Source organism: Aristolochia californica, unplaced genomic scaffold, assembly GCF_029961685.1.
Source record: "Aristolochia californica isolate CCGP_79_NKW_82.1479 unplaced genomic scaffold, dmAriCali1.0.hap1 SCAF_4, whole genome shotgun sequence".
NCBI lineage: Eukaryota > Viridiplantae > Streptophyta > Magnoliopsida > Piperales > Aristolochiaceae > Aristolochia > Aristolochia californica.
Window position 1 is genome coordinate 3,171,664 of NW_027182103.1, and position 12,687 is coordinate 3,184,350.

A 12,687-nucleotide genomic window follows, 5' to 3' on the forward strand; every position below is an offset into this window, starting at 1 on the left:
AGTATGATATAAAGAAGAGAACTAGTAACCTTTTATAATATACTAAATAGAACATATACCTAAACATATAATTAACCAAAATAAACGTGATTACTATACTTATAAGTGATTTAACGTGTAAATCCACAATATATTAATATCTTAATTAATGAAAAATTATATTATATTACTTAATGATTATAATTTATTATAAATTAAAACAATAATTACGTGTGACTAGAATAAATTATATAAAATTAATAAAAAATTAAAAAATAACATAAGATAATATAATAAATAAACCTAATGGTTTAATTAATTATAGAAATTTGGATAATTAAACCAATTAATGATTAAAATTTATTATAAATTAATATACTAATTACGTGTGACTAGAATAAATTATTTAAAATAAATAAAATTTTAAAAATAACATAAACGAATATAATAAATAAATAAATTATTTTGTAATGACATAAGATATTTTTAACATTAAAACTCACTATTTTAATAAAAAATAAAAAATACATAATAAATAAATAAATATATTAATTTATCAATAACATAATATATTTATTTACGTATTATTAATTAATAATATACTAACACAAAATGTAAATCCAGTGGTTTAAAGTTTATTATAATTAAAATAATTCATGATTACATTTTATTATAAATTAATATACTAATTACGTGTTATTAGAATAAAATTTTAAAAAGTGAAAAATAAAATAAAAAATAAGTCGTCGTCGTCGTCGAAGAGCCCTGCGGCTCCGACACTTCGATTTTGGATTTCCCAGGCGGCTCTGAGACCTTCGAAACCGCCGCAAAATTCTGTTACTGCATGAAGATCGACCTCACGGCAACAAATGTCCCTCCATTGCTCTGCGCCAACGAGGTTCTTGTCCCAATCCGTTCTCTGAAGCATCATCAACTCGGTAAGAACCCTAAAATCCCGCGAATCGTTGATGCCGATGGCAAAAACCCTAGGTATTGCACAACGAGAGAAACGGGATGAATGAAGTTGGGGTGAACAGAGACAGCAAAGAGCGAAAACGAGAGAAAGCAGAGAGAGCAAAGACGAGGGGAAGAAATGGGGCAAAAAAAATCATCGAGAGACGAAGGCTGAGCGAGAGAAGAGGAGAAGAGGAAATGAGAGGGATTTTTTCGTTTAAGGGGGGGGGAGCAGAAAAAAGGTAAGTGAATGATTCAGAAAAAAGGTAGGAATTAACTTTCCTCCATTTTTGCTTGGGCATATGAAATGGTGTAATCTCACTTCAATTCAAGTCTTTTTACACTAACGCCTTATTTGTGATGACCTAGGTAATGCGGGGGGAATTCATTCCATTTCATTGTGGACTAACACCACCCCCCCCTCCCCCTAAGTCATCCAACCAGAGAAGTTTTTTTTTTTTTTTTTTGCCGACACTGCCAACATCACTTGCTGTTGCACACCCCAATATGTATAAGCAACCGAACAACAAGTTGAACTATCACCTGCTCCAAACTGGCAACTTCTGCTTTGATATGAACAACCCTTGTGTGATATGCCCCAACGGTTGCCTCATTGGCAAAATGCAGCATGTCCCCGATAACATCAGTCTTTGGACCAAGTCCATGTTCAGCAAAGTGCTGAACATTCTTGACTAAAGTACCATGAGTGTAAGCACTGAACACGTAGTTAAGTGACCTCATCTAGTCCAACGACATGAGTTTCCATTGAACCAAATAGTTCTAGTGAAGCTATGCATAACCCCTGTGTTGCAAAACCAACAACTTTATCTATGGATCTCTTACTGATGAAGTTTACAAACAACAACATACTTTCGCTGTTGATGTCTTTGTTGCAGTCGTAGAACAATATGGTGGATGCCTGTGTTGGCAGCAGCAACACTGCAGGAAATCTGCTGAAAGGAGTCACAAAGAGCAAGTAGTGCGCTCTGGGGAATTATATAGCAGCAACGTAGAAGTTGGCAGTCTTTGCTATGTATGGCACCGCTATTGCTGTCAAAAGGACAGGAAGGATTGTTTCAACTGTCCCAACTGCCCCAAGACGATGACCATTAGCTCCCTTTGTTGAAGACAATGAATAAGCCTTTGAAAACCTTTGTGTAGAGCCCAACAACAGTGTTGTCCATGAGACTATTCAGAAATTGATTAGTGTTCTATCCACAATATGAAAAATCATTCTCCATAGAATATTCTCCACCATTTCCAGAAAAACCCAACTGCAAAGTAGTGGTTTCTGGCTGTCTAGCAGCAAGTTTTGTTGCACTACCACCGTTTTCAACACTGGTTGTTGACTGTCTAGCAGCAAGTTTTGTTGCACTACCACCGTTTTCAACACTGGTTGTTGACTGTCTAGCAGCAATTGTTGTTGCATTGCCATAGTTTTTAGCATTGGTTGCTGGCTAGCTAGTAGCAATATTTTTTTGCACTGCAACAATAGCCTGCGTCCTTGGTTGTCTAGCAGCAATGGGTGCAACATTACAACATCAGCATTGTGTCCTTGGGTATCTAGTAGAATGTGTGTTGGATTGTCACAACATCACTGTAACCTTGGCTGTTTGGCAGCACTATGTTCTGCACTGGCATCATAGACACCATTTGGAAGAACCCAATAGTCTCCCCATTCTATCTCACTTCAACCACCCAATAATTTCCAGCAAGTATAACAGTCCCCTTTTCAACATAACTTCTGATTATATAATTCCAGAACTCCCCCTCTATCGTAGGCATGTCAACACTTATAGGATGAGCCCACTGCAAGAGATTGGGCATCTGAACTGTGGGCAGTTTGACCTTCAAATCTGCTGGAACAAAGTGGTTTTCCATACTGCAGGAACAGAGGTCAGTGCTGAAAAAAAATTTGATTGTATTCCTCCCACAATTTGCATATACCGCCATCAATATTGCCCCATTATCCTGGTTGGCAGCATCTAGTGCGCCACCAACAACACCCAAATTTGGCACTGATGAAAGAAAGTCCTTACTCACAGTTTGCATTTGTTGTTGTTTTGCACCTTTCTTCATAGCAACAACAACAACAATTTTAAATTTCAACATTGATTTCTGCAATGGCACTGTTGGCGACACTGGTTTCTACAGTGCCACAACAACAGTACAAAAAAATGGAAGAATCCAAGTGCTGCAAATCCAGCATCTTCCTCATGTCTCCTCTCCACATCCATAGGTGACTCTTTGGTGTGAAAAAAATCACTCAATTGGGTTAAGAGAGCCTTTTCTGGGTTTAAAGAACTCAATGGAGTGAAACTTCCTCTCTGCCAATAAACATTGCCATGTTGTTGGCCTAAATATGGACCTATTGGTTTTCTTTTTTCCAACTTGTTTTCACAGTGCTGGACAACAGTAATTACTACAACATATCCATGATTCTCATGAGGTATAGATTCACCCAGTGATTCATTTTCATGTGCTTCCAATTCCAGGTGTTGGTCATTTGCATAAGTTCTAACAGGTTTTATGTTTTTCTGTTGAGCCCATTTCTGCATTGCCACAGTAGCATCAATTTTAAAAATTGGACGTGGCTCTCCAGTCCAACCCAAGAATGCAATAGCAGCAGAAATTTGAAATATATGCAAACTGTTCACCCCAACCACAGAAAAATAAGGCATCCCCACAAAAAAATTTGCATCTCCAAATCTCCCACCTGGTTGACGAATTTTGACAAACAGTGGTCGAGCAACATACATATCATCCAAAAATTTTAACAAAACATTTTGAAATGGACTGTTACTACTAGAACAATGACAAGAAACAACCACATTGTTGCGGTGTTCATCCACAACAATATAATTCATTCCATAAAATTTGATATCATTCAACCACAAGACCATTACCAGCACACCCAAAAAAAATTATCTATCGTTTTTCCCAGGTTAGCTACCGTCTCATATTCAAAACTCCCACTACGTTGAAACATTTCCACGAACAGTGCCATAGCAGCAAATATGGAACCCAAAAAATTAAGCCCAACGTTGGCAAATTGATAAGGAATAGCTCACTACTACTATTCCCAACAGTAGAAAAATAAAACAACACCCATAAAAATTTTCTATCAATCTCAGCATCCCCAAAAAAATTCTATCTCAGAATTCATACACACAAGTCGGAATTCCATCAATTGTGCATTATTTCTCTGCTGCACGAAACAAAGAACCTCAAGACGTCGTGGCTTCTCCGCTTGGGGAGATTTTCTGGGTCCTTCTTGGCGATTTTCATGGTTCCCGGTTTCGAATTTGAGGTCGCACCCAAATCGTCCACAGCGACTTCGGATGGTGAACAATAGGACGAGGATTTCCCTACTTAGGAGTTTTTAAAATTTTTTTGGCTTGTGGCCTTTCTTCCCGTCCGAGACAGCTTCTGTTGCCTTTCGTTCTATCAAATTTTCATGCTCGGAGATTTTTGGTCTTATAACCTTTTTTTTTGGGGTAGCGAGATGCCTCCCAATTGCAAACAATTTCTCTAATATTCTCATGAACGATTGACGCATCTCTTGTTGCAGCTCACCTAGGGTGCGTACATCTTGATACATCTTACCTGTTGTTGTACGCAAATCCTGGAGTATTGCAAGTATTTCCTCTCAGGTTGAAGAATCCATCATTGTGTTCCCACTTTGATACCAGTTGTTACGGTCCTGGATCTGACACATGGATTCGTAAGGAGGAAGAAGAGAAAGACGAAATTCAAGCCAAAGGGAAGCTTGAAAACCCTAGGTTCTTTGAGGAGAACACACACCCCTGAGCTCGTTGAGGAGAACTCAAAACCCTTGATTACTCTAAATCAATGCTTGTCTTTCTCATTACTCTTATCCCTTAAGGTTCACCCTTACACGGTTTAAGATAAAATATTAAAAAAATACACCTATAAATAAAATATTCCAAAAATACCCTTGTGGCCTATTAATTCTTTAAATGAAATAAAATAAAGTAAATTAAATAAAAATAATTGAAATAATAGTGTTATTGTGTGCATAACACTCTAGCACCCACTATATGTAAGATATAGCTACCATTTGATACTTTTGCTAGGGGGAGGGACACCCTAGATCTCCACAGGGGTTTGGGTGGAGACAAATATTTTAAAATTAGAAATATATACCCATAAGCCTTTTTTGCCCCTTTCAAATAAATATATTTTTAATTATTAAAGTCATTTAAAAATAAAAAAATTCATATATGGAAGAAATTTTAAGTTTATTTACAAATTATTATTTTATTATTGTGTGTAGGTTTTTAAAACCCGATAGGTGCATCCTAAATCCCTAATTCTATTCCAGATCAGATTACCAATTATCTGAAATAGGTTGAAGAATCCATCATTGTGTTCTCGCTCTGATACCAGTTGTTACGGTCTCGGATCTGACACATGGATTCATAGGGAGGAAGAAGAGAAAGACGAAAATCAAGCCAAAGGGAAGGTTGAAAACCTAGGTTCTTTGAGGAGAACGCACACCTCTGAGCTCGTTGAGGAGAACTCAAAACTCTTGATTCTAAATCAATGTTTGCCTTTCTCATTACTCTTACCCCTTAAGGCTCACTCTTACAAGGTTTAAGATAAAATATTAAAAAAATACCCATGTGGCCTATTAATTCTTTAAATGAAATAAAATAAAATAAATTAAATAAAAATAATTAAAATAATAGTGTTATTGCGTGCATAACACTCTAGTACCCACTATATGTAAGATATAGCTACCATTTGATACTTTTGCTAGGGGGAGGAACACCCTAGATCTCCACAAGGGTTTGGGTGGAGACAAATATTTTAAAATTAGAAATATATACCCATAAGCCTTTTTTGCCCCTTTCAAATAAATATATTTTTAATTATTAAAGTGCATTTAAAAATAAAAAAATTCATATATGGAAGAAATTTCAAGTTTATTTACAAATTATTATTTTATTATTGTGTGTAGGTTTTTAAAACCCGATAGGTGCATCCTAAATCCCTAATTCTATTCCAGATCCGATTACCAATTATTCGAAACAGATTGAGGGTGATTTTGTGAATTTATTTTTAAGTCATAAAGTTAAAGGGCCTATTAGTGCACCTGGGGGAAAGTAAAAGCGACAAAATCATTAGTGCGCGCCCTTGAGTGAAAATAAAAGTTAATGAATTATGTAATTTATTTTCACTCGCTCTAGTGTAAAAGGAGTGAAAGTGAAATCTAAGGGTTCACTCAGTTCATTCACTTTCACTCAATCACTCGACGTTTATTGCAGCCTTCTCTCTCTCACCACTCTTTGCATCCTTCTCTCTCTCACCACTCTTTGCATCCTTCTCTCTTCAACACTCTTTGCTTCCCAATCCTAGTCTCTCTTGTCTCTCTTAACATTATGCTATATGTCGTCTCATCATCTTGTCGTGCCCTTGATGCCTTCCTGTTAGTCCTCTCGTCAAACCCTATCCTGTCACATTATCTCTTTTCCCCAACCACTTCTCTCATCTTCTCTCTTTCTTCGATTTTCCTATCCCATTTTCTCCCTTCCCCAATTGCCTATTATATGCTCCTTTTTTTTCCCCATTTTGGCTTCGATTTTCCTAAAACAATTCTCTCAACCTCACTTAATTTATTTATAAAATACCATATTTATTATTTATTGTATTCATTATTGTTAATATTATATTAAATTAATAATTTAATAGTAATAATTAAGATATTGTTAAAGTAAGAACTTGATCAAGTATAGACATTATTAAAGTAAACATTTTTATTTGAGTATTCTATATTTTATACTTAATTAAATTAATAATTTAATTTTAATTTACTAATTATTGTTTTAGTTTTCTATATTTTATACTTTTTTCGATTCCTTCCCCTCCCTCTAGCTCAACGCCCTACCGCCCTCTGTCTTTCCAGCGCGACCACGATCTCCTTCCCCACTCCCCTACCGTTCTTTCTTCTGCTCCGACCTGATCTCGTTCCACACTACAGATTCGGTTTTCCCTCTCCCTTGTCGTGCCTATATATCAGGTATGGCAATTAATCTTTTTATGTTTAATTTTCATTTGAGGCTGGAAGGGGAGAGGCGGCGCCTTCCCCTGTCCCTGTCCCTGTCCCTGTCCCTGTTTCTCTTCCAGTTCCTCTTCCTGACCCTGTCCTTGTCCCTGATCTCTGCGTTGATTTTCTTAAAAGCTTTCCTCTCAGGATATATGATAAGACCAATAAAAACGAGGAAAATAGTAGAAAGCGTTTTGAATCAGGGTAATTTTGAGTTTTTTCATTCCATCACTAAATTTTGGGCAAAATTAACCTCAGGCTGAATGGTTTTGCGGTGTTAAAGCTCAATTTCGTTCAGAACAGTGAAGTAGGGGCCGCTCCTCTATAATGAGTCCATAAATCCCCAACACCCAACAAAATAATGTAATACCTTCCGCATATATTTAGCTAAATAATTAAACTTTGGTAATTAACATTCTTGAATCATGATTCAACAAAAAAATACTATTGATTACCGCAGAAAGTATGAGCCTTTATTTGGGCATAGTTAAAGTATGTTCTCTTTTGGGATTGATTGAAACTTGAATCCTCCTTTTGGGAAAAACCCTATATTTTGTGATTAATTTGTTAGGATAGAGTCATGAAGTTTTAGGTACGTATCATAGTATGAATAAAAAGAATATTATAATTCTTAATTCTAATAAATCCCTCAAAAAAATTAAGCTTACTTGGGGTAAATCTTGTTATCATAGATATGAATGCATAATGATGTGACACTCTCTTAAGAATGGAAAATTCTTAATAAAACTAAAGGGAAAGCGTGAAATTCACATAAAAAATTATAAACTAAGAAATGCTAAGATGGGAAAAGTTGTCAAAACTGCCATATCGCATAATAATGAAACACATAAATAAATTTTTAACCAACTTAAAAACTCGTTGCAAAAATACATCAAATAAAAATTGTACAAATTGTTAAACTAAAAAAATAAGAATGAGACAATAAGAAAAAACTTTCTTGTCATACCTAATAAAAAAACTGTCTCTCTTGAAAAGGGAACTATGAAGTCTTTTACTTATGCAAAAACAGTGGATCAATTTTTCCTTCTACTAGAAGCTGTTAAGAGGGGCTGTTTGTTTAAGACTTCTTTATATTTTAGACGTAGTCTATGCTGTATGTTTATACGAGGCACGGGCAACCAGGCCCTGCACCTACTTATAATTTTTCTTCACTTCAGGCTGTTTCTCTTATTAACAGGACTGCCATTCTGTATCCCATTGTAGTTGTAAATCATAGGTGCATGGCCTGGGGGAGTCTGTCTCTCTATAATACACATGTAATATTTAACTCCTAACTATGTTCGGCATTTGAAATCTTTGTAAGAGAGTAAGGAGGGAATTACTAATCATTTGAAACACTGCTGCTTTGTTGCTTCTGTCTGGTTGATTCTTTATGTACACTATTCTGTTTCAATGCCTTGCCCTTTTGATATAAAATTCTTTTTGTTGTAATACAGCCTAATATATTTCATTGCTATTTTGCAGAAAATTTTTATTTTCCCTGTTGTGTTGCCCTAATTGTGGAAACAATTTTCCAAGTCATACTTTTTCCAGAACAAGTAAGTGCTAGTCCACTTTGTTGAAGGGCATCTTTAATGACTGCTATCTTGTACTGTGTTATTATTACTAGTTAACACGTGTGCTTTGTGCTGATTATGCATGTTCAATTTAATCAAGTTTTGTGTGGCAGAGTTTGCCTATATATGGGCTACACATCCTTACCCTTTGATAAGTGGCAACTTGCTGGGTTTTTGTTTCAGTTTGTATCTAAAGTAACTTCTATTATTTAATATGGCTCCCTTCAAAGGAAATTCTACATTTTTAATGTAGTATGCTTCTTTGGGTGATTATCTGAAAGACTGCTTTTTGCTATATCTGGTAGAAGATAGTCTTAATTAAGCTTTACCTATAAATAAAAATTCTACCTGTTCAGTAAAAAGATGCAAATGAACTCTGAAAAGGCGAGATTCTACCAATCAATAAAAAGATAAGGGGTAAATTTAACATGAATGAATGAGTCAAGTTATTACGACATTTTCTTATTTTCTTTGTCTTCTCTTCTAGGACATTTTCATCTCGAGTAAATTCCCCCCTTTTTTTTTTTTTTGAGAGGGGCGTGGCACGATTCGAACTCGCGACTTGACGCACCGGATGTAAATAGAATACCACTAGACCAAATGGCCTTAGGTTTGCATCTGTAAGCGAGTATAAGTAAATTCCCTTCTTACTTGCATTTCTTTCTAAAGAAAAAAAAAGCCAACTTATTGTGGTTATCCTTACAACCAAGTATTGCCAATAATACAAAAACTTCAACCCCCACCCCAATCCCACATATGCAACAAATTCAACGTGGATAGATATTAGTAAAAATATGGTTAAAATACTCAAGATTCTCTTGTATTGCAAAGTTTTAAAACAAATATATTGATCAATTATATCGTGTTCTGTCTTCATGCTGTCTAACATGCACTGTTGATGGGTACAATGAAGTAATTATTATATGAAAAGATGGTGAAGTTAATTAGATGATGGTGGTTCTGTCATGTGTCGTTCCTTCTCTTGTCCGAAGGATTTTATCCAGTTGAGAAATATCTAATTTGCTCTTCCTTGTCATTGTAGGAATAATGATTAAGCTTTTTAAAGTAAAGGAAAAACAGAGAGAAATTGCTGAAAATGCCAATGGTAGGGCACCAGTCAAGAAGCAGAGTGCGGGGGAATTGCGTCTTCATAAAGGTTTCTTTTTCTCTGAAGTTACATAATTTTTTCTCCTATTTAAGTTGACATTTTTTCTTAGGGTTTTATACCGTCCTATTTAAGTTGACATTTTTTCTTAGGGTTTTATACCGTGTTAATGGTGCTTTAAACTAATTTACAGGTTGAAATCGTTATCAAAACAGAAAAAAACCCGAAATATCTATTGAACTACTATTTTCATCTGATTCTTTTAGTTGTTAGAGAGAAGTCCTAGTCCTTATTATTTACTTGTTTATATACCTTTTTACTTTTTTGGAGTTGGGTTATACATATTTTAGGTCTAAATCTCATGCAAGGATAATTCCATATTTTAATTATTTGCAATGACCTGCTTCTTACCTAACTTGCACACAGAATAATTTTCTTTCCCATATCTTTCAGATATCAATGAATTGAACTTACCCACAACAACTGCTATAACCTTCCCGAATGGTAAGGATGATCTGATGAACTTTGAGGTTAGCATTCGTCCCGGTGAAGGATATTACCTGTAAGTGTTCTTTTCTTGCCTGCCATTTTTTGATTTTTTAGTTACAGAGCATGAGAGTGTTGGAGTCCTCTATGGTTCGCTTTGACTTGAATAATCTTTTTTCTCAGAGGGGGTACATTTGTCTTTACTTTCCATGTGCCCCCCATATATCCCCATGAAGCACCTAAAGTTAAGTGCAAGACCAAGGTATCTTTTAAACTCCTTGAAAACAAGTCCAATATTTTTAGTGTTGGTTCCAAATTGACTACTATAACAGAATCTATTATTTTGTAATGTTTACCGCAGGTATACCATCCCAATATTGACATGGAGGGAAATGTCTGCCTCAACATACTTCGGGAGGATTGGAAGCCTGTCCTCAATATTAACACCATCATATATGGTTTGCATCATCTTTTCACGGTACTCTCTTGTTCTTCCAAAGATGGTTTTCCCGATTTTTCCCTCCAATACATGACAGACTCTTAAGAATGTTCTGTGAGTTTCAGGAACCGAACCATGAGGATCCCCTGAACTCTGATGCAGCTGCAGTGCTCAGGGATAACCCAAAGATGTTTGAAGCCAACGTGAGAAGGGCAATGGCTGGAGGGTATGTGGGGCAATACTACTTCCCTAGATGTGTGTAATGCATTTATTTGCAGGCAATGAGACAGTCTGCAAATATAATGAACTTTCTGCCTGTGGCCCCAACACCCATTAGTATTATGTCTTTGCTCTAAATGCTCCAAGTAAGCTCCTTGAGAAGAGGGTTCAACTGAAAGTTATTTGTCTTGTGTTTCTGGTGTTTAGGGTGCTAGTTTTGTGCAATATTGTAGTGTGTATCATCAGCAGTGTGGATTATCCTCGACTTCACTCTCACTTTCAGTACATATTTATGTCTATATTGCAAACCTCCACTTCTCCCAACTGCATCCTTGTCTCTTGTTTCATATTTTAGCTTATAGGAGAAGGCTATAATTGCACCTTCGCCTGGGACGATGGTTGCCTCGTCCCCTTCAGCTTCTTCAAGGCAAGCAACAGCGGGTGAACTCTTCCTTGCTGGTACAGAAATCAAGATCTCTGAATTCATATTCTTGCTTTGTTATGTCATATAAGTTTTTGGAAATTAAAAAAATCAACAATTAAAACGTCTAGGTAACTGCCCTTGTTTTTACTTTTTTTTTGTTTAATTTTAAAATTTTAAATTTTAATTTTCTTTTCTTTTAAATGCCAACCTTTTGTATTAAAGTCATTAGATGAAGGGACCAAAAAAAGGTCCGACGTTTGGATATTGTGCCTTTGATATGATACACAATTGATAATGTTCACTAATTAGCTCATATTCTTAACCTAATGACTATTTTTACAAGACCCAACTTTAGTTCTATTAAGTAGTTTTTGCTAATTGATATTTAATTCCCCTTTTAACCAAAAGAAAATTTCTAGTTTTGACATCCGAGAAGTGCCCTCCACCTTGTTTTTAGGCAAAAGAGAAGCTAGGGGTGGGAGGGTGGAAATTAGGGTTGGCACCAAGCTAAACCGGTTAGCAAATTGTGAAAAAAGTTCAGTTTAATTCAGTTTTTACTTGAGTTTGGCTCGAATACAAACTTGAAATAAGGCTCGTTAAGTATAACAAGATAAGCTTGTTAGCTCGTGAGCTGATTCGTTAGCATAATATTTTTACGGAAATATCTTTAACACTTGCTCTCATCAATTCCCTCGGTTGATACTTGCTCTTGTTTATCTTAAACCTCAAAGACGATCGATAGTTCAACCCTTTTGGGTTCCTCAACATCTAATATTGTTGTTTGTCAATGAAACAAATACTATTGATGGAGGTATTGGTTCTTTCTTTTAGGTCTATTAAACTGGTTATTATACATTAGTATGTTCTATTGCAAAGTCTTTGACTTCTCTACGATAGTTTGTACTTCAATGGTACTAAGTTTATCATAATATTCTATTTATTTATTTTTATAGTTTTAAATATAGGTTAAAGCTGGATCCCGACTTGAGCTTGAGCTCAAACTTGATTAAAATTTTCGGGTTCAAGTTAGATTCCAATTTTAGGTTTGAGGCTAAACTCGAGCTCGAATTTGAAATATTTAGATCAAGCCAAACTCTAACATATAAAGGTTTGAGTTTGGCTCAACTTGATGCCACCCTTAGTGGAAATGGTTCACCCACTATTGAAAAGTTTTGGATCATGTTTTGGGAAAAAGTTCTGCTTTGCTGAATGCCCAAGCTCGTTGGTTTAAGCAAATGAGTTGGCTCACAAGTTCATAAACCGAAACGGTGCTCATTTGAGCTTGGCTCGTTTACTTAAACGAACCCTAAATCCAATCTAGAATTTTAATTAAGATCAATTTTTTTTTAACCGAATCGAACCGGAACCAAGCCGCACTCGAACTATTCGCGAACGGGCTCAATTCCATGCCACCCCTATAAGTAGGAGGGTGGA

General features: G+C 35.7%; 1 protein-coding gene across 1 annotated transcript; it reads left to right on the forward strand.

Annotated features, from left to right (window-relative positions):
* The first annotated feature begins 6,836 nt into the window (after positions 1-6,836).
* Positions 6,837-11,116, forward strand: LOC137962971 (NEDD8-conjugating enzyme Ubc12-like). Its single transcript, XM_068810127.1, has 7 exons — positions 6,837-6,976; positions 8,489-8,562; positions 9,623-9,736; positions 10,139-10,247; positions 10,355-10,433; positions 10,533-10,649; positions 10,736-11,116. The coding sequence occupies exons 3-7, from the start codon at positions 9,628-9,630 to the stop codon at positions 10,871-10,873; spliced, it is 552 nt and encodes a 183-aa protein (XP_068666228.1). The 5' UTR covers positions 6,837-6,976; positions 8,489-8,562; positions 9,623-9,627; the 3' UTR covers positions 10,874-11,116.
* The last annotated feature ends 1,571 nt before the right edge of the window (positions 11,117-12,687 follow it).

Coding starts and splice junctions, on each gene's coding strand:
- LOC137962971 (XM_068810127.1), top strand. CDS start 9,628: ATGATTAAGCTTTTTAAAGTAAAGGAAAAACAGAGAGAAATTGCTGAA. Junction 10,434..10,532: donor AAGTTAAGTGCAAGACCAAG/GTATCTTTTAAA, acceptor TGTTTACCGCAG/GTATACCATCCCAATATTGA. Junction 10,650..10,735: donor GTTTGCATCATCTTTTCACG/GTACTCTCTTGT, acceptor TGTGAGTTTCAG/GAACCGAACCATGAGGATCC.